Source organism: Lonchura striata, chromosome 3 (assembly GCF_050655825.1).
Source record: "Lonchura striata isolate lonStrDom1 chromosome 3, ASM5065582v1, whole genome shotgun sequence".
Taxonomy (NCBI): domain Eukaryota; kingdom Metazoa; phylum Chordata; class Aves; order Passeriformes; family Estrildidae; genus Lonchura; species Lonchura striata.
In genome coordinates this window covers 90686451-90707462 of record NC_140705.1, presented here as the reverse complement: position 1 = coordinate 90707462, position 21012 = coordinate 90686451, and the positions used below count along the sequence as shown (strand labels likewise).

The 21012-nt window shown below is 42.5% G+C and overlaps 1 protein-coding gene across 4 annotated transcripts in view; it reads right to left on the bottom strand.

Moving 5' to 3' along the window:
* The window catches only part of PLCB1 (phospholipase C beta 1), a 343204-nt gene extending 334511 nt beyond the window's left edge, over nucleotides 1-8693 (bottom strand). For all 4 annotated transcript variants that reach the window (XM_021540293.3, XM_085577017.1, XM_021540294.4 and 1 more), the window contains exon 1: nucleotides 8269-8693. In XM_021540293.3, the coding sequence (XP_021395968.1) occupies nucleotides 8269-8367 (99 nt within the window). In that variant the 5' untranslated portion in view covers nucleotides 8368-8693. The remainder of the gene's footprint in view (nucleotides 1-8268) is intronic.
* Between the last annotated feature and the right edge of the window lie 12319 nt (nucleotides 8694-21012).

Below are 21012 nucleotides of genomic sequence, written 5' to 3'. Positions count from 1 at the left end.
CAGGAAACTATTATGACAGGCTGAGTCTTCATCTGGGAATCTCTGCTGCAGAAAGCTGTTTGGTTGTGTTGGGGTTTTTGTTAATTAACTCTACTACTTTGACATCAGGCACAGCACAATTAACGTGCTGATGAACATGAGAACCCCACACTGCCACAGGATCTGAGAATAATTTTGCACATGTATTTGTACAACACGTGCCTTAGGAACTCCTCCATACAGCCAGCAGCAGCAATAAAAGCCATGTGCATCATGCTTTATGTTATACAAGTTAATTATCACTCTTGTAAAGCCCTGACATCAAATGCCATGCTCAGTTCTGGGTGTGGAGGCATAGAAATAAACTTTTTGAGTCAGCTCTGCCAGTGCTTCCACCCACTCCAGAGTAAAGCAGAGCCCTCTGTCACCTGGGACAAATCTCTTGCTTTTATACTACTCTGCAAAGGCAGGAAACAATGAAAAGGACTCCTGAAAAAACCCTTTTGCAATATACATTCAAGAACAGCAGCAGTTCAAGGCTCAGAAATAGATATTTGCTTCAACCAACAATTGTCTGGTGAATTTATTTACAAACGTTATTGTACAAGGGAATGGCTGTGGTTTATGACCCATAAGACACACCTGCAGTCATTTATGAGTATCCTGAAGTCCATAAATTCAATTTCCTCACCCAAAGAGCTGGCCTCATAACTCTCCTGAACAGACTGACCAACTACACAAAACACAACAGAGGAGGAAAATTAAAATAACAAACAAAATTTCAAGGACAAACAAATCAGGGGCAGACATTCATATTTCCCCTAATCCACTCAGACTCAAAAGTGAGAATAAAACAGAAAAAAAAAGTGCTGCTCATCTCTGAAGCTGAAGGGCTTGGAAATTTAAATTAGTAGGAGAGTAGCCTATATCCTACATCCATCCCTCTGGACATCTACAAAGCAAGCAGCCCCTTGAGCAGCAGGCCAGATTCCTGGGGTAATTACACGTACATAAAAAAGGTACAGGATGAGATGACCAAGGCAAAAACCAGCTGTGACCAGAAGGGGTAGAGGGAAAAGAGAAAGGGAGAGTGTCCCAGTCAATGGTGCCAATGCCTGTGGGTTATCAGACTCTTTAAATGCCACCCATGGGTGTTCATGCCAAGCAGTGCCTTGGTTTCCAAGAGACTGCCCCTGCCAATTCCTTGAAAAAGAGTGGCCCTAACCTGGCTGTATATCACACCAGCCTCAATTTAAGAGAATAATTTCCTTGAAGGGCTTTTAATTTCACCTTTAGAAGTCCTCCACCTTTTTATTTGCTGACTTAGGGCCAATTCTCTACTTTCCTCCAATTCCACAGCTTCAAAGGAGTAATGTGGCTGCTCTCTACTTACTCCATTAAGTTGCCTCCTAATTAGCTTCTCAACCTCAGATCCTGCATAAGCAATTTCATTATTTCATATTTTGAAACATTGTTTTACACTTTGAAACAAAGAGGCTTGTGCCCAGAAAGTGCCACAAGGAACTCTGGGAACCTTACCAGCCAGACACAGCAGAACACAAGCACAGAGGATCAAAGGACAAATCCATAATTAAATGCTGCCAGATAACTGCACCATCAATGTCTGATTTTAAGAGCAGGGCCCTCAGACTACATGTAACACCAGTGAGCCAGAAGTACCACCTCCATTCCATTGCTACTGACCAGTAAAGAGCATCATACAAAGATAATTAGTGATTAGGTGAAAACTTGGGTTTAGCTCCTTTCTGACTCTATTTATGAGGGCACCACCATGCTCTGTGGGTCCATCTCTGGCTGTGCATGAGATGGAACCTTTTACTCCATGACCAGGAGCCAGAAGAGTTCCTGTTTTAATAAATCATATAGATAATGATGATATCTCTTAGAAACAGCTGCAGTTAAAATTCACATCAACAGATTTTAAAAAGAAAAGCAGAGCCAGCCTCTGTCCTCAGCTCTTCTGACAGATAGGGCTCATGACACTGCCTTATTAAGGCTGACTGCTCTTTCCTGGGTTTCCCTCAGATTTTCAGAAGCACTGAAGACACCCTAATATAACCTGAAAACTTTTACACATCATTATTTCACTTGCTTGAATCTTCTGGAAAATTTCTGCCAAACTGCTTTGAAACACAAAGTGAAGAAGTATGGACTCTTTCTGGCAGAGGCAAAATATTCTTGAACATTTCTTTCACTTTGGCCAAAGGGCACAAAATCTGGTTGAGCAAAGGTGTAAGACCTGGGGACAGCCCCTAAAAAGAGCTTCTCTTGCCACCCCACAAATCAGATGGATTCCAGGCCTGGGTGAAGCAGAGAAGGAGCAAAGGAGAAGGGATAGCAGAACTCCAGTTTCCACAGGGTCAGCAGACACATTAGCTGAGAATTCCATAATACACTGAGTGTACTCAGACTGGAACTAAACAGGATTACCCAGACAATCAGAACTAAGAACTTCCTCAGGCTGACAGCTGAACTACAAGTGAAAGGGAGAAAGTTCCCACCCCATTTGCAGTGAACCCCTGAAATAATCTGGAAGGGTAAAGATGCCCTCTTTCACTGAGGGCAGAGGAACCAAAGCTGCCACAAGCGAACAGGTTGCAAAGAAGAAAATGTTGGGGAAGGTGACATGAGTGCTGGAAGGACAAAATAAAACAAAACTGGAATGGATGTTACAGAAGCGTAAAATGAAATTCCACACATTCAACAGGAACATGCAATAAGATATCCTTTACTCAGAGTTGTTAAACTCTGGAGAAACTTTGGTGATGGCACAACAGGACAGAAATCATCATTCTGCTGATCAAAGACTGCAAGTTTCAAAGATTTCCCTCGAGTGGGATTCCTCAGAAGTCTGCCCTACCCCAACCCATCTCTCAGGATATCCTCACACTCAAGCTAATGATCCTCTTACTGCATTTGTTTGCATGAGTCCTTAAATGCTGCAAGCTAAACAGTCAAGAAACAGAATAAAGGGAGACCTCCAGAACAAAGGCAGTGAATTGCCAACCCAGAAGATTTTCACCATGGCCAGAGAGTTCTTCTGTGATGCTAAGAAAATAATCTAAACCAGTCTTTTCATCAGCATAAATGCTGCCTTCTGATTTTGAGAGAACACTAGAATTATATTTCCATATTTCATTTTCTAATTTTTGGAGATGCTGAGCTCAAATTCATCTGAAATCACTGGGGATGCACCCTGAACATCTGACAGTGTGGCACTGCAGGCTGAAAATTAGGTCCAAGGTATCTAATCACAGATTAAAAACTAGATTTTAATGTTGGTCTTTTTTTGGATCTTCAACAGTACAACTGGAAACATTCTGTCATTCAATGGGCCTCATGAAAATAAATTGAAAAGTGCTTATGAAGCATTTACTTTATAATGGATCAAAGACTGCATAGTTAGAAATAGACTGCAAGAGTTAATTGTGTGTTGATTATATCACTCCAGGTTTTGTTTAAAAATCCAAAACAGTCTTGATCATGAAGTGAGGAAAGCACACAGTGTACAACCCAAATTCCCAGTTAACTTCCCTCTCTCAAAGAATGCTCATTTATTTCTGAGCTGTTTTCTGTTTTTCACTTTCCCATGTATCCACTAATACTCCAAAGGGCTCCAAAACCCGACTAATAGAGATATCATCTCTGACTTGAATATCAGATCTACACAGGCAGGCATTAACCCATCTGCAGCAGATCCAAATCTTATTCTCCCCCCACACTGAGGTTATAGAAAGCTTTCCAACAGAGTTAACCAAGTTCAGGCTTTCTGATACTAAATATTAACTCTTTACAACTCTAAATTCAATCTCCTCTGTTGCAAAAGACCAACTTATAATTATTCAGATAAAAAACTTATAAATATCCCAGAGCTGATACTCGTTTACTACATAAAGATTAGCAACAAGGAAGAAACAACAAAAACTCTGGAATGCCGGACCTGACCACTTCACTCCAGACTGAAAGTGTTCACAAAAAAATAAACTCTTCAGCTTATTGTTTTAGTTTTATACAAACAGGAACAATGGTCTCTCATTTTTCATGTCCTCACTAATGTACTGGAGTGGCAGGCTCGTGTACTGTTTAAAAATAAACAAAAAAACGCAGGGGGGAAAAAGTTACTTAAAATAACTTCTGAAAAATTCCAAGCTGTTTATTCATTTCATCTCAGTTTATCCATAATAAAGATTCTCTGATGTTATGTTTACTTGTGAGGTTAAAGGGGATACTCTTGATAGTCTTCTTTAAAACATTCTAAACAGATAAAGAAGCCTGCAAATCTCCAGAGTGTTAACTCTGAGCTTAAAAATGCTTTATTAAGACAAAGTGCTCTAAGAGAAATACATTAAAAAAACTTAAAATACCTGGGTTCTATTTTGCTACTCACCTGGGGAAGTTCTGCAGCCACTAAGCAATGCTACCTGTCAGGAGGTTTGCTGCAGTAATCCAATGCTCAGAAAAAAAAAAAGATGTGGCTAGAAAACTGGAATCCTGGCCCTCAATTTAGGTAGAATTCATCTTAGCAATATACTTAACTTAAAAGTGAAAGTAAATAGTGTGAGCCACAGAGAGAGATCAGTCAAAACCTTTATGCAAAGTACATATTATCACTAGGGAAGATAAGAAAGCCTTTAAAGCAAGAAATTAAAACAAACCTATTTTTGAACATACACCATCATATTAACTTGCTACAGTGTGCCAGTTCCAGATCAGAGAAAATACCAGCTCAGCTGTGCTCTGGCTGTTGAGCTACTTAAAGACTCAGTCATGTCTATCTTGTTCCCACTACAGGCCAGACAAAAACAAGGAAAGGAGTCAGCCAGGGCAAATTTCAGCCCTCAAGACAGATAATTCCTGGGAGAAGTTGCTCTTTATACTCAAGTTTCCTTACCCTTCTCAGCTGAGCAACACATTCTGCTACCTGAAGCTCAAACTCTTACCAAAAAAATTTCACCTGTGACCTTAACTACATTTATTTATTAAACTACTTCAAACTCTCATCAGGAAAAGCTGCTATAACTACAGCAGAGAGGATCCAGCCAGTCCTTCCCCCTCTCTCAGTTCTCTCTAGGAATACAAGAGCACAGCTGTTCAAAGCCAGACCAGCAGTCAGGAAGAAGCAGCTATAGAGGCTCAACTCAAGAAACAACTTGAGCCAACCACTGTCTGAACCAGGCACACACATGGAAACAAAAAACAAAGAAGCAACCAGCCTCTTTTATCTTTCACAGATTCTAACAGCAGCTATTTCTGCTCAGTGCCTTGTGAATCCAAAACTACACACCCAAAACAACAGATCATTCTAAAATTTGCTTTCTGACCTGGAATACTGTTACAGAATACAATACTGTGTGAGGAGAAGCAAAGTTACAGAACAACAATTAACTGTTTGACTTTAGCACTTCACACCCTGATCATAAATGGAATTTGTGAACAGTGTATTAGGCATTGGATGGTGGGAGCAATATTACATCCAATTCCAAGACATGAAAGAGTGTCTTGTCTTGCAAAGCCAGACCTTTTTAATTGATCCTAATGCTTTTTTAATTTATAAACTGAAGATGGTCTGCAGAGGAAATAGAATTCCAAGCCTTCCACCTATCTGTGATCTGGAACGGCTGATGTGACCTCCTCCTCTGCACTTCACCAAGCTCAGGCACAGCATTTCCCTTTCCAGCTGGACCATCCCCACAGGGCAGGGGCAGCAGGTACTGGATGAGGCTCATGGGTCACACGTAGCAGATTTCAGTGCTGTTCCTCAGAGGGGGTTCATGAGAATTGTCAGTACCACATCTGCTAGCAGCACCTCAGTTACTGACCAGGCACAGAGCTATGAGAGGCTCAGGATGGGAGGTCCATACATGGACTGGTTTCCAAGTCTGTACCACCACAGGTTTTGTCAGACAACAGCTTGCACAGCTTGCCACAGTGTCCTTCTCAAAGCTGGCAAACACTTTCTGTAATGCTACTCCACACAATACAGAATTCCTTCAACGCCTCTCACGCTCTTGTTTAAATGCTTCCAGCATTCCCATTAGTTTAAAGCTCAGCTAGAAAAATTTTGCTTTGGGCTGAAACTTGGTATGAGTAGTAAGAATTCACAACAACCACTTCTGCTTCATAAAACGCAAAGCAAAGTCAGTAGGGCCATCTTTAAACTGCAACCCAAAACAGCAGGGAAGAGAACAAGGAGAGGATAGAAGCTGTCCCAGTGCACAGGGGATGTGGAAGAACTGAACTCCCACTCTCACACAGTGAAAAGAAACGATGCTTAACAAACATCAGTGTATGAGCCAGAGTGGCAGAGGAAACTCCCTTCCCTTGAAACCTTGGATTCTGTGGGGCTTCCACTGCTGAGAAACTACAGGCAAGACAGGAGGGCTGAGGGGTGGGAAACATGCAGATATATACACACAATGCACAGTCAATGAGCTAATGCTAGAATTCTTAATCACAGTGTGGCTAAATGGGCATCAACTTTCACAAGGCTGACAATGAAAGCAATCACTAGGCACAACAGGACTCAACTCAGTCACATATTCCAGGTAACACCTGTGGACTGCTGAGTAACACCTTTAACACAAAACACAGATCTTTCTCCAGAATTTAGCCATGTTTTATTAGTGCAGCCTTCAGGTTTACAATTTTAAATCTTTCTATCAACTAGCCTGTAGCAGGCAGGTTATCGGGTGAACATCCACTGCGCATGGATGCGCCTCTTAATTTTTCAATTCTATCTACGCAACTATTATTTGGGAAATAGCACTCTAATAATTTAAACTGTTACCTGATGGCTTGGAGTTTCAGTCTGGAGACTCAAATCATCGTTAACCTGACCTCTGCATACACACGCAAAAGTTTCTTGGTAGCTTACCAAAAATAAAACAATAACTGCAATGACAAGGCTGCCTTTTCCTACCCTAAGGAAAACGTTAACCAAAAGAAAATGTTTTCTGGTTCAAGCATAGTTCCTGAACATACAGAACCTATATCAAGCCACTGTTTGGTATTGCGGACAAGGTCAGTTTGCCGAGCCTTTTAAAAATGTGTTAGCTTATTACTGTAAATAAAACTTCACAAGTTGTTTGGTTTCTGATTTCTCTTTCTCCTTAAGAGTGTTTGTCACAGGCTTACAGGGGTCAGACTCACACTATTTGGCTGCTGGACAGGCTGAAAGAAACGGCAAAAGAACAAGACACAAGCCAAGAACAGTGGTTACAGATGAACTGCTCCTCCCTCACTGCTGTCCCTCCAGTTGTTGCTGTGGATGTCTTTAGCACAGCCAAGATCACAGCAAACACGCAAGAGCTCTGAGAACAAACTCATTCTCAACAATTCTCCTGACATTCAGACTGCATGTCTTCTCTCCCAACCATTTCTCTACCTCAGCTCGAGTCTCACGATGCCTCTGTGCCCCCAGACACCGTCCACAGAGTTTCTGGGGCACCTGCTCCTCCGCGCACAACTGAGACACATACAGCCAGCGTGGGACTGCCAGAGCAAAAGCAAGCAGAGGACTCGTCCTGCTCTCTTTCTCTGCAGGCTTAGAAAAAGGCAACTCTGACGTTTAGCTCTCCTTTGCTCTGAAAGTGTCCCGGGCATAGCCAGCATGCCAAGGAAGAAATCCCAGCTGCCCAGCCAAAGGTGAGGTGGAAACTGCACTCCTTTCCTATATGAGGCTATACAAACGTAAAGGGTTGGGAAACAGCAAGCAGTAAAGGGAAAACAGATACGATGGTGTGGCAAGTCTCATGCCCTAATGAGCCAAGAAAGAAGAGTGTCTTCTGCAGAGGAAGTAAAGCGACCGAGGGTACCCAAAACTGGGAGAACACATTAGGGCTTGACAACTCCACCAGAACAAGAGAGACAGCGAGAGAAGCAGGCGCCAGAAGGAAAAGGCGAGGCTGAGAGGAGGAGACGGGAGATGGAACGAGAGAACAGGTTGAAACAACTACATTAGGAAGACAGAGGCGGCAACACGCACACCGAAACGCGGGAGGCGGGAGAGGAAGACGCTGGCGAAAGGAGCCAGCCCAACACAGCCCGCACCGGCCAAGCGCAACTCGACAGGAGAGACCTCGGAAAGTTTGCCCGGCATTCGGCCGCCGGCCCAACGCCGCCGCTCGGCCCGGCAGCACCCGGCGGGGCCACCGCTGCGGCCGCCCCGCACCTGCCCTCCGCGCCCGGCGGGACAGGGCCCACAGCCCTCCCGCCCGATCGCCCCGCAACCCCGCCGTGCCCCTGCCGGGGGGAGCGGGGGCTACTCACATCGTCCCACTTGACGAATTTGACGCCTTTCTTGAGGGTTTCGGAGACGCAGACGGGCTTGAGCTGCAGAGCGTGCACCCCTGGCTGTGCCCCGGCCATCTGCACCGCATGGACGCGCTCGCTCTGCCCCGGCGCGGAGGAGCCGCGGGAAGCGGCCGCTGCAGGAGGGACGCCGGGGCGCCGGAAACCCGGCAGAGAGGCCGGCAGAGGCGCCGGGAGCGGGCAGGGAGGCGGCTGCCCGGGCGGCGAGGGCGAGAGGCTTCACTGGCGCTGGCCCAAGGAGCTGGCGCGGCAGCGGCCGGGGCGAGCCATGCGGCGGCACATCCTCTATATACCGCCGGCCCGCCCGCTCCTCTCACACACACGCACGCACGCAGGGCACGGAGCCGCGGCGCTGCCCGCTCCGCTCCCTCCCTCCGCTCCTCCTCCCGCCCCGCCAGGCTCGGCCCCCGAGGTTCCCCCGCGCCCAGGGCAGCGCCGGCGGCGCCGCGGCGCCACCTCCCGGCCGCCTTCCGCCGAGCGGAGGCGCGGCCCCGCCGCGGCTCCTCCGGCAGCCAGGAGGACGGCAGGAAACGCTGGGAACGGGAGATCCGCCTCCTTCCGCGGGAAGCACGCGTGGGGCTCCGAAACGCTCTGCAAGGGAGCGAGGGTGAGTGTCCGTGCGTCTCGTCCCACTGAGAGATGCGGCCAGGAGCGCTCCCGCGGGCCGCTAAATTTCCGCACCGGGAATTTCACAATGGTTGGCGTTGGAAGGGACCTCTGGAGATCACCCAGCCCAGCATCCCTTCCAAGGCAGGGGCACCTGAGGCAGGTGACACAGGAATGTGCCCAGGTGGCTTTGGGAGATGTCTCCGGAGAGGGGGATTCCACCCAGTGCTCTGCCACCTTCAACGCAGTTCTCCCTCCTCTTGAGTGAAACTTTTTATCTTTTAGTTTTGAGGGAATAGTTTTGGCAAAAGCAGAGGGACAGCGCTGACTGAGCCTGCATAGTGATGCCAAAAGAGGAACAACTTTTAATTGAAAGAGTGGCACAAACAATTCCCAAAGCTTCATGCTTTAAATACACAGAAACTGCTTTACCACAGCTTTTTGATCTCATCACATGGAGAGGCTTCCTCAGAACAAAGGAATGTGACCTTAATTCAGTTTTAGGTATACTCAGCTCAGAAGGCATAAGGATGGCAAAACATCCTCTCACCCAGAAAAATTCTAACTCCAGAGGTTTTAAAGGAAAATATTTTTAAAGAACAAAGTGCTCCACAAAATGACCTCTCTGTTAGAGCCCCTGTGCAGAGATAAAGCATCAGATGACACAGCATATGAGATTTCTAATTTCTCTGTAGGGGTTTCCAAGTGACCCTTGGGATTTAGGGGCAGCAGGCCAAATTTCTGCTACAGACAAAGCAAATGACACAGAAAAAAATGTATTTGTATGTATTTTTAACTTAGTTTGGAGGAATTATATTTCAAACTAGTACCAAGTATTTTTTCTTAAATTTGAGTCTGGAGATGTTGGTTCTGGGTTTGTTTGTTTTTTTTTTTTAATTAAAAACCTACAAAACTGGCATATTGGACTGCTGATTTGCTCTTACTATAAAGAGTTGCTAAAGCTTTTCCTCTGGGCCTTTTCCAGATTCTTCCCCTTCAATGAAAGACTTTTGATTGCCTTTAGTGAGAGGTGAATCTGCTCTTTCACCATAGCCTGTGCACACAGCGGACACATTTCAAGGCCAATTAATCCACTGGATCTATTTTTTGTTCTTATTAACCTTCCCTGCAAACATGGGTGCCACATCAGTCAGGATGAGAGCCTGCTCTCTCCCTGCTGTGCTGTAATTCCCAGCCATTTGCCATGACTTAAAGCAACAATAACCAATTCTGCCTTTGACTGCACTGACGGATGGGGTTGCTCCATGCGGGGGAAAAGGGAGAGATTTTCAGGGCTATTTGCACAACGGCCTTTTCATCTCATTTCATATTGCATATACAAAAGAATGAAAATACTACTAAAACCCACAGAAAATAAGAGCATAGAATACTGGTGCTACAGTACTTACTTGTGATCCTTTAACTCTTGCATTCCCAGTAGTCTACTGAAATCAGAACTTGGGAAGATGTAAACCTGCCAGGAATAGTGGCACTTCTGTGGCAGTTCTCAACAAACCCACAAATCCACTTTTATTTGACCTAGACTCATTTACAGTCTTTGTTAGGGAAAAACAAATCACAATTTATGATAGCTCAGGATTCATGATGAAGCCATAGGCTCCCAGCAACCATGGACCTGAACATGGAAGAAGTGTGCCTATGGATAAGGATAGGCTCTAATACTGGTGCCTTCTGTAACTTCATTACAGAGACAAAGTTTTGTCTGGAGCAATTCTGTGGTTTTTCAGACTTGCGTATTTTAATCTGATAGTATTTGTCTGAAGAGAAACACACCTTTCATATGGCAGGTATCTAATGAATTTTCCCTCAAGAGGAAGAAGCAGCACAAAAGGAAATGACATTATGCCTGGGCCTTTTAAACTACAGCTCTGGAAAGTGCTTGTGATTCAGCCTGTGCTGAAATCCAGGGCTCTGTGAAATCAGTGGGAATTTTAGTTTCAACCCAGATAGCTAGCTCATGTGTTACTGCTATTGCTTCACTGGCATCTGCTGCAGCAAGGAGCACATTACTTGGTACCTAGTACATACTGCAAACACAATTTGGGTGTCTCTATCTAGATCCTTTCCCACCAAGCTTGGGATCAGAGACCTGGAAACCAGCTCTACTCAGCAGGATTGTTACACCCAGAAAGAGTACAAAGACTTTGTCCTTAAATGATTGGCCTAAGCCTTGTAAAAGAAAAACCAGGTGCCTTTCTTCAAAGCTTCAGTTAAGACATCTACACACTTATTTTCTATTTCTTCTTCACTCAGCCCCTTCCAGTTCTAAGAGTGAAGGAAAGATGTGGTGTTAGAAAAAAAAACCCAGCCAGCAATAGGCTTATTCGAGTGGTTATTCCAAATCATACAAATCAGATGTAATACCTGGCTGGTCTCATGTTGCTGCAAGAACTATTTCAGGATACTTTCATTTCTCTAGGCTCAAAAATCTCAGCCTAGACAGTAAAGTGATTGCCTTACATAGATAATACAAATTGTTCAAATGCAATATACCCAATAAAGCATTATTTTTTATATAAGGGGCTTAGGTACCAATATTTCATTTCCAGAGGAATAACTGAATACACAATGTTTTAGATACACATCTGGATGTGTGTAAACAAATCAGGAAAGGAGCGAAAACTAATTTAAATAACAGATGGCTTTGACCAAAGTCAAATGAAGACACGCAAAAACTACACAGACTCTGTGAAGTGATATGAGAAATGCACTAAAACCTAAATTTACTGTTTTAAATTTGGGTTCAGAGAAATAATATATTAAATCTCTATTTCACTTGCTATTCTGAGTTTATTGGTGCAATTCTGGATTTTGAAGAGAAGCAGGGACCTCAGCCTTGCAAATGCTTCCTTGCAATGGTGCACTAAGAGTTAAACATAAGTATTTGCAGGATTTGGGATTAAAGCTTTACTTCTGGTGAAGCTGAGTTTATCATCCTTACTGCATTTTAAATTGGGTCAAATTATACTCTAATTATCAGTGGGAGCAGGATAATTAAGTTCTATGGAACAACTCTGGAAAAGAAATACAGAAAATGTGGCACTCTCTCTGATTAATGCTCAGTGCTTCTGCTAAAATGCTACTTTCACGTCATGCAGACAGCAAAGCTCATACCTGACTGAGACAAGTGCCACAAGGTGTGGGGAAGCTGCTTTGTGTGCTAAGAAATGCCACCTTCCAAATGCAGAAGTCACTCATTTACTGAGAGAGATCATCTGCTAATTCTTCCATAAGCTGATGGCCAGAGGCCACTGGAATCTGTTTATGTTTCATCTGCTCCCTTCACAAGATGCCATACATACAGAACAGCAGTCAGATACAGCCTTTATCTTCACCAGTGAGCCTGATAACTTCTGTGGCACAGCCACTCAATCAGGTGACTCTGCAAGAGTGAATATAAAATTCTGGCACACAAACCACCACCATAGCAACAAAGACAGCCTGGCAACAGCAGCTGCTACACTGAAATTGGAAGGGGAGGGGAATCTTGTACAAAAATCCATTTCCTGTTGAAATCATCTTAATTTTTCCCTCACATCAGAATCACAAGTATCTTTAAAATACTGGGAGAATAAATATTAATGCACAGTGATGGAAATTATGACACAAACAGTATCTTTGTGTAAATGAAGTGGCTGGGTCACTGCTACATTCATGGGGACCATGTTTTATTTTGGATGGATTTTGATCTGATGCACAGCTGGCACCTGTGGAACTCCACATCACCAGAAACAGTCCACAATCCTCCAGAAAACACACTGTGTGAAAAAGAATGGACCCTAGTTGTTTGGACAGAAGATGCTGCTAGCAGAATTCCTCACCCAACTGAGACGTCTTACCCTGCTCTTTCACTGGGGATGGGCCCTGGTTTGAGAGGCCCTTCCCTGATGCTGCTCCATCCCATGGGCCCCTCTCCATGTCCCCCAGCAAGCCCTGACACTCTTTGCCTACTTAACATCTCCTGAAAAATCCCCAAACTATTACTAGAAGAACCCAAAATTGCTATTCTTGCAACAGTTAAAATGGCAAGTTAAAGAAGTCAGATAATGCATTCCCTAGCAAGTGTTAATTCACCTTTTAGGTATTATAATCTGTTCTTGCTTCCTTGTTCAATTTACAGCATAATACGTTTTGGTTTTTTTTACAGGTTGTTAAAACCAGTCCATAAAACATACAACACATTTAAGAATGTTAAAGTTAATTATGAAATATTTCATGGCCTACCAGGTTTATTAAATCACAGGTGGAGTAAACTGCCAAAGGTCCATTGACTTCAAAGCTGTGCATTTGTCTATTCCAGTAACATGTGCACCTTTGCCTTTTTTTGTTCTCTTCCAGCTCTTAACTTTTGTCCCAGCTGCATAGGCAGATTAAAAGCCTCCCAAAAGCAGGCTCTCACCTGCTTTAATTTACATCCAAGCTGAGCTGTGACGTGAACTAAAAGACAAAAATATCAAATGGGCTGCAAAGCAGAAACTGCCTTGAAAATCCTCAGCCCTTTTGTAGAGCAGAAATTATGTGCTCTGAGTGAGGTAGCTGCTACATGAATGGGACCTCTGTGCTTCATGCAAAGAGAAGAATGCTGGTTTGTGTTTTTCTCGTAGTGTCTGAAAATTACAGAAATCTCATGGTATCTTTCAGAGGCACAAAAGAGACGTCTCTATTACGTATATGCCTAGCATGCACATAATGAGTCAGCATACACTTTCTCTGGATTGCCATCCATAATTCCCACAAAGCTTTTGCATGTATTGCTGTGACAGAGCAATATTTAACTAACAGCTCCCAGTTGTATTTCCCATTACCGTGGTGGAGTCATGTCCCACAGTAGCCAATTCAATTTGGCCTAGCTTAACAAGTTTGATACAGTTAAAAAATATATATATTAAAGCTGGTGGCAGGATGGCTTGTCTTTAGAAAGATGTAAGATTATGAGTCTGAAAAAGTGTTCACAAATCTGGCCCAATCCTCTTTTCTTAAGCTCAAACGAATTCATCTTTCAGGTCCTTCTAGATGGCTTTTGTCCATTTCATTCCTAAAGGCAAAGAGCCATTATACACATACCCTGGATTCTGGAGATCACCAGGGCTTGGTTTAAGTACCCTAAAAATTAAGGGAGTATTTAATTTCCATTAAGCATTTAGAGATAAAATGTTTACAACTCATTCAGATGCTAAAAAATAAAGGAGAAAAATTTGTGTTGAATTTTTTAAATGGGAAATTCAACATACCTTCAATTTTTAGATTTCCCAATCACTGTTTTATCTCTTGATATTCCTAAATTAATACAAAAATATTTTAATGGCATACCTTCTCTTGAAGCAGGCCACTTGAAACTTTATGCTTTTCCCAGTAACACTTTTCTCTAAGCTCATTTCATAAATATTCTTTAATACCCTCTTGTGAATCATCAGACTTTCATTACAATTCTGGCTATTTTACAGAACCTGTAAAGGGTGAAATTCCACAACTGACAAAACATTAGTCAGAAAGCAATGGGACACCACACATGGCTGAAAACACTTGCTTTCAGCTATGTTTCTAAAACTTGCAGCAATTTTCTCGTGCTGTACAACTTCAAGCCACATCTCCTGCAATGAATTGAAACTTTTAATGACAAAAAAAACACCCCAGTTCCCAGTTACTTTTCAGAGAAGGTGAAAAGTTGTTAATACTGCTAACCTGAATAAAGCTCTAGTCACTAATAACAGGTGTGATGGAAGAAAGGATTCAGCCTCCTACAACCTATGAGCTGTCCCAGCCCAACTTCAAGGCTCTAACTAAGCACAACAGTGTCCTCCATAATCATAAAGCTGAAAATAAGCTGAAAGCTATTATGGCCTATACAAACTCTTGTGGTCTTATTAATATCCACAACAAGCATTTTCCAACATGTAGTGCATTTTCTTAAACAAAAAAAAAAATGGAGCACTCTTCAACAGGAATGAACAGTTTTCTGTATTTTAGGTGAGAGCTGCAACACTTGACAGGCAGGTTCAGGAATGGCTCTGCTGATGGTCTTGTCACTGTGTGGCAAGGAAAAGCACTAACTACAGCTCTTGGCTGTCTGGGAGGCAATCTGCTCTAAGAGGATGCCTGCTGAGCAATCAGAAACATCATTTACCAACCAGAAGACATTGAGACACTGTCAGAGAAAGGGAGGATGTTCAACAGGGGAGGAAAAATGCCTTTTATAAGGCCACCATGGGCTACATCTTGATATTTATCAGCAAAACACAGCCAGGAGGAGGAATAGAGGGAGAAAAAGCCACTGTCTCTATTCCTTAGCCCTGCAAGATCACCACCAAAGTGCTGGTTGCCTTACTCACATTTTGTATCAGATATTCAGCTCCACAATACCCAGAAGTCCTCTTGTTCCAGGAATAGCAAGAAGAAAAGAAGTCACAGATTAAACTGAAAGGCCCCTGTCATACTTTGGTTTAAGTCATTCCATGAGCTTTGGTGCAAGTTCAAAAAGGCACTCTGAAAGTGAATTATCTTGCAATTATCTTTTTTCTGAGATTATGCAACAGTTTTGATGAAACAGCTGATGATGAATTTAAGTTTCAACATTCATTTTCCCAGTAGTCTTGTAAACACATAAAAGGTCACAACATATAATTTCAAATAAGGAAAAGCAATTACTGTAAGGAAACCTTATGTTTCAGAGCAACCAGCAGCTAAAGAACTTTGAGCAAAACAAAGCTGAGTGAACACCACTTCTCAAATGAAACAAAACCCATCAGTTCTTCATCTCCTCCCTCCTGGTTGTCAGGAAGCAGCAATTGACCCCTGGCCACAGCCCCCTCTTCTTCCCTGTGACCTGCACCTAATCACTTCCCAGTCTCCTCTCCAAGTCACCAGGTGGTCATGTTTTCATCTCAGCAATGTGCAGCTGTTACATTGTCAAAGTTGTGCCTGTATTCCCAAATAAAGGTGTTCTTGTCTCACCAATCAAAGCCTGAGTGAGAGGCTGCCTGTTAAGATAACAGGGAGGTGTATTTAGAGTTACTTGACATTTTGGCAAAAGTGGAGGAGTCATTCTTGGGTAACACCTACCACATGGAATAGCTATTTGAATTTGGTCCATACTGCTTCTAACAGTTTAATTTCAAGAGGTTTTTCTGCATAACTTTTTTCTATAAAACATCTCATAGCTTAGAAGACAGAGTGGACTTCATTTCTGCTTGAATATATAAAGTTGCAAGGAAGAACCTTAACCCCAGTGAGCAACAACATCCTTTCTAAGAGAGAGACAGCCACAGCTCTCCTATAATGACAGCATTTCTATATTTGAGGAAAGGCTATTAGGAAAATACTGCCTTGTAGTGCTATAAAAATGAGTTAAAAGCCATCTTGCAGCTAGGTATTTTATATCTACAGCTACTCAAAAAACCTGTCATCTCAAACTCGAGAGGGGGAAATGTGCAACACATCTTCATAGGTGGAAAATGAAAAAGGAAAGGTTGCTGATGCATAATATATAATATCACCAACAGGTTTCAATATATGAAAATACTGTTTAATATTTAAAGGGCTATTATGTGTCCTGTAATGCCAAATAATGCAAGGTCAGCTGTGCATGAAAAATAATGACATTATCAAGGGAACTGAATCCAGTGAAGATACTGTGGCAATAATGGAGTTGCTCTCCTTACATCTTTGGACACATTTTCTTTCTAACTCCCTCAGCTTAGGTGTTTAGTTGTTGGCAATAAACAGACATTTCTGTGCCTTTTCTGCAGGCAGACTTTCAGAAATGGGTGTGCTACATGCATAGAGACTGTGCTGCACTCTGTGGATTTGTTCTACTGCAGTATTTACTCTGTGAACACTCTCAGGGGCTAACAAGGTTTGACACAGGGGCAAACCAGGAGTGCTTTGTCTGTGCCATGGCATACAAATGAATTTCCCCAGACACACTGAGATCACAAATGCAAGATAACAATTTCATTTCCCCACTGCATTACTGCTCATTCTTGACTAGCTCTGCTTCCTTTACCTGGATCACACATTTCAGTCAAAAAATTGTTTCATATTTCAGGCAAGCTACTTTGTGGGTAAAATCTGGCTGTCTGCAAAACACACTCAAATTGCCTCTCCATCCATTTATAATTTAAAAGACAACCATTCTGAAACAGCTAAATCCCACATGGAACAAAGAGAAGGTACCAAAGTGTATGTGGAATGCTGCCAGAAGCTCTAAAGGAAACTGTAGTTTCCACACCTCCATCTGCCCATCCTCACATCAGTGAGAAAAACAAAATTTTATGTTCTTCTGTACCAGTTTAACCTACCACAACACATAGAAACTGCTTGGATGCCCACAGGTAAAGGAGAGGCTGCATTTGGAAGCCCTGCCCCACAGACCCTCTAAACAATTCTGGTTGGCTGTGCCCAAACAGCTCTGGTGCACTCCTAAAAACATATCAAGCTGACACTGCTGCATCAAACCCCCTAGAGTTCAGTCTCAAAGATGTACCTGATTTCACAACATTGTCAAATATACTGTCCAAGGCAAAGGAGCACTCACCCAGTGAAGACAATTCACAGGCTTAGTAGTAACTGTTAAATAGCCCAGTAATAAAGGAATATAGTGATCTTCAAGCTTTCATGCAATAAGACACCCTATTATTTGTCTAAATTCAGGAGTCTGCTTGTTATAAATGTAACTGCCACGGTTTGTGATCCATTAGTGAACTATTTTATATAAACCACTGTAATAGCTTTGTGATTTACACTCACTAATACTCTTTCCATCAGCAGCATTTTGGCAGTGATTCTTGTTGCAGGTGTTCAGTGAAGAATCATTTCCTTGCTGTCGGTAATTGCCACCTCTCAAACAATTTCAGCCTTTTAGTATCGATTTTAAGAGAACTTTATGAGGAGTCACATATGAATATTCATTAGGTACTGCATTACAAATTCAATCTGATCTATTGTGCTGGACCAGTTATAAGAAAAAGATCCTTTCTAATTACAGTATACTCCTAAGACATGAAAGAAATTATTACTAGGGTATTTCAGAAGGAAGGCTTCTAGCAATGCCACCTGCATTTCAGTCAAGCTTATTCTCAAACCAAAGTCTTCGTAGAGTAATTCTAACATATATTATTTTTAGGTTGGACTTACAACACATTTGCCTTGCTCCAGGTGCAGCTCTGGTGTTTTTCATAAATCACTTTCACCTGAAATCTTCCTTAAGGACAATAAAGTCAGAAGTTAATGTAAATGTGGATAACTTGTCAGTCAACAGGCATTTACAGCAGACAAGTTTTGCATAGAAGTGTGAAGTGAGAAAGAAAAGATGGGCAACCAGAGCTTGCTTCAATTAACAGAACACATTTCCTCACTGTTTAATCAGGCTCTACCCCAAGTGGCTTCACATGATAAACCCCTGACACTTGTATTTTGTACAAAAGTACAAAAAACAGTGTTTGTAGAGACAGAACTTGTACAGAAGGAACTCCTTTCAGGACAGTAACTTCCACAATGTGCAGGATTGTGAGATGGTAAGAGCAAAGATCTACAGTAAAGTATGTCTAGGAAATGTCTGCAATTACAGCCTTCAGAATTTGATAGAGAAGAAGGCAAGAAGTGAGAAGATGAGCATTTCCCCCAAGTCTTCCTCCTGTAATATATTAGATTTCTCACCATTAATTTGCCGCTTAGGAGTAAAATAAGATCCAACCAAGTAATAGGAACTCCTACAAAGCAACGCTAGAGAAGAATCTCCATCTTTCATTGGATACAAGGGGAAATGGTGACGAAGGATGAGGAAAAGGCAAGTTCTACCCCATCTTTTCTCATTTATTATATTTGGAAGAACACACACTGAAAGGTCTATAATCATTGAAGGGACAATTTCTGTGATGACAGAAAGAAAAATTTATCTATATTGATGAACATCCTAGTTTAGAACATTTGGTAACTGATACTGCTTTTTGTCATCTTTGTGACATCCCTTCAAAAATGCAGGATACATCTCTCAAGGATCCACGCTTGTATGGAATACTGAGACATCAGTTAGTGGTTAACCCATAGAAGATACCATTCCTACTTAATGTCACTTATCAGAGCAATATGACTAACTGGCAAAGAAATGTGAGCCAGATGACAGATATTCCTGTTCCACTGTCAGCTATCCAGGTTACAGTTTTATTCCCTACTTTACATGTTTATGCTGACATGAATAAGCAATGTATTCTAATATACCACTGATTCAACCTCTCTCCTCCAGCAAATAATTTTAATACATAATTAAAAGTAAACATTTGATGTTTGCTTAGAGTATAAACAGTTTAAATACCCAGTTAAAATGCTGAATATTTTTTATGCTAGATACTTCTGAACTTGCAACACAAAAAGTAGAAATTTGATTTCCTAATCCATTTATATGCTATTTGAAGAGACAATTTTCCTCTAGAATTTGTTCACCTGGCATGATAATAAGCACAAAAACCTGCTATAATCACTGTAAAACAACTCAAAGCTACACACAGGCAGATCGTTACTAAGTGGGATTAAGTAAGCACTGATCTATATCAACACATGCCCTGTGCTTGTGATTTGACCAAGACTTTCCCAAGACCTCTGATACTCATTTCAGGATCCCCTAGGAGGATCCTGGCCTTCATGAACACTCAGTGCCAAAATATCCAAAGGAAAACACAGCCAGGTATTTAACTGCATTGACTGCATGGAGAAATTTAGCTCTGCTTTTCATGCTGAGCTACGCTTTGAAATGGAGCTAAATAAACTACTCAACATCTGATTTACCATCCTACCCACCTCAAAGATGAGAGCAAGCAGTTCTAATTGAGCCTAAAATTGCTTTAAAACACTGAATTCTAGAATCCTTCTCCTAATTTTCACATTCCACTGTCTGTGTTCTCACTGGTGGTACACCAGAGCATCACACTGCAGGACTTGAACACATCCCAGCATGCAAGCAGCCCACCAGGGGGGATCCCTACTGGCCATATCCTGAATGGAGAGTGCCCTTCCTTGCTGGAAGCTACTCCTGGTGCCCACCAAAGAAGATGTTCAGCTAGGGACAGGTAGGAAGGTCTTGATGCCACAGGAAAGCTGCTGGCAGTGCCAGATCCAGTTCTGGTCTCTTCTGCGCTGCTTCAAGTTTTTTTTATGCCTTTTTTAAAACACTGCTTTGCCAGCCTTTACTTCAGAAGTCTCCTGATCATTCTGACTGCAGGCTGCCTCACTTCCAGAAAAGCAGTTTGGGACAAATGTGCTCTGAGCCCAGCCACACAACCACTGATGGAGCTGCTCCTACCTTGGCAGGTAGAGCATCCAGGCTCTTTGCCATGGGCAGGCTGAGCCAGAACACCATGATCCTGTAACTTTTTGTGGATGCTGACATTTATAAACCTGAATTGGTTATGTTGCAGACAAGAATGTGGGCTATTATGACTGGTTACTCCAATTTCTATTTTCTTTAAAAAGCTACAGATTTTTCCTAGTGACCTGTACAGCTCAGCTTGTTTTGGACTGCTAAATATCACCATGCCTAATATCAGGTTTATTAAACCACAAAGTTCTGATGTTTCCTGCATCCATGTGATGTTTCAATATCCAAGGATCTATTACTAGTTCTGACAGCAGAAAGGAAGCTTTTCTTTCTTTTCTGTAGAATATCTAGTGACCATTTTGAGGTCCTTTTGCATGCAAAGCTGATCATCCAGGAATCTCTTTCTCCTTGCAGCCATGCTTCAGGTCTTTTCCCTCCTCCCACCTTCCTTTTATCCACTGAAGTGAATGCATGCCTTGGTCTCAGAGTGCTTGCTCCTCACACAAGTGCCTGAAAAGCAGTGGGAATGCTAAGTGCCATGTGAGACCATCTTGAATAGGATTGAGCCTGAAAGCTCTTCAGAAATTCAGATTTACCCTTGTAGCAAAAGAATATGAAATATGTCAGGCCCTGCTACTCTGACCACTCATTTATGCTAATGGACTTTGATAGGAACTTCTCTCATCAACGGCTTTTAATGCCCCTTCAGAGTGTTTCAGATTCTTAATAGGCCTAATAGTGTGGGGAACTGAAAGACAGCCAGATGA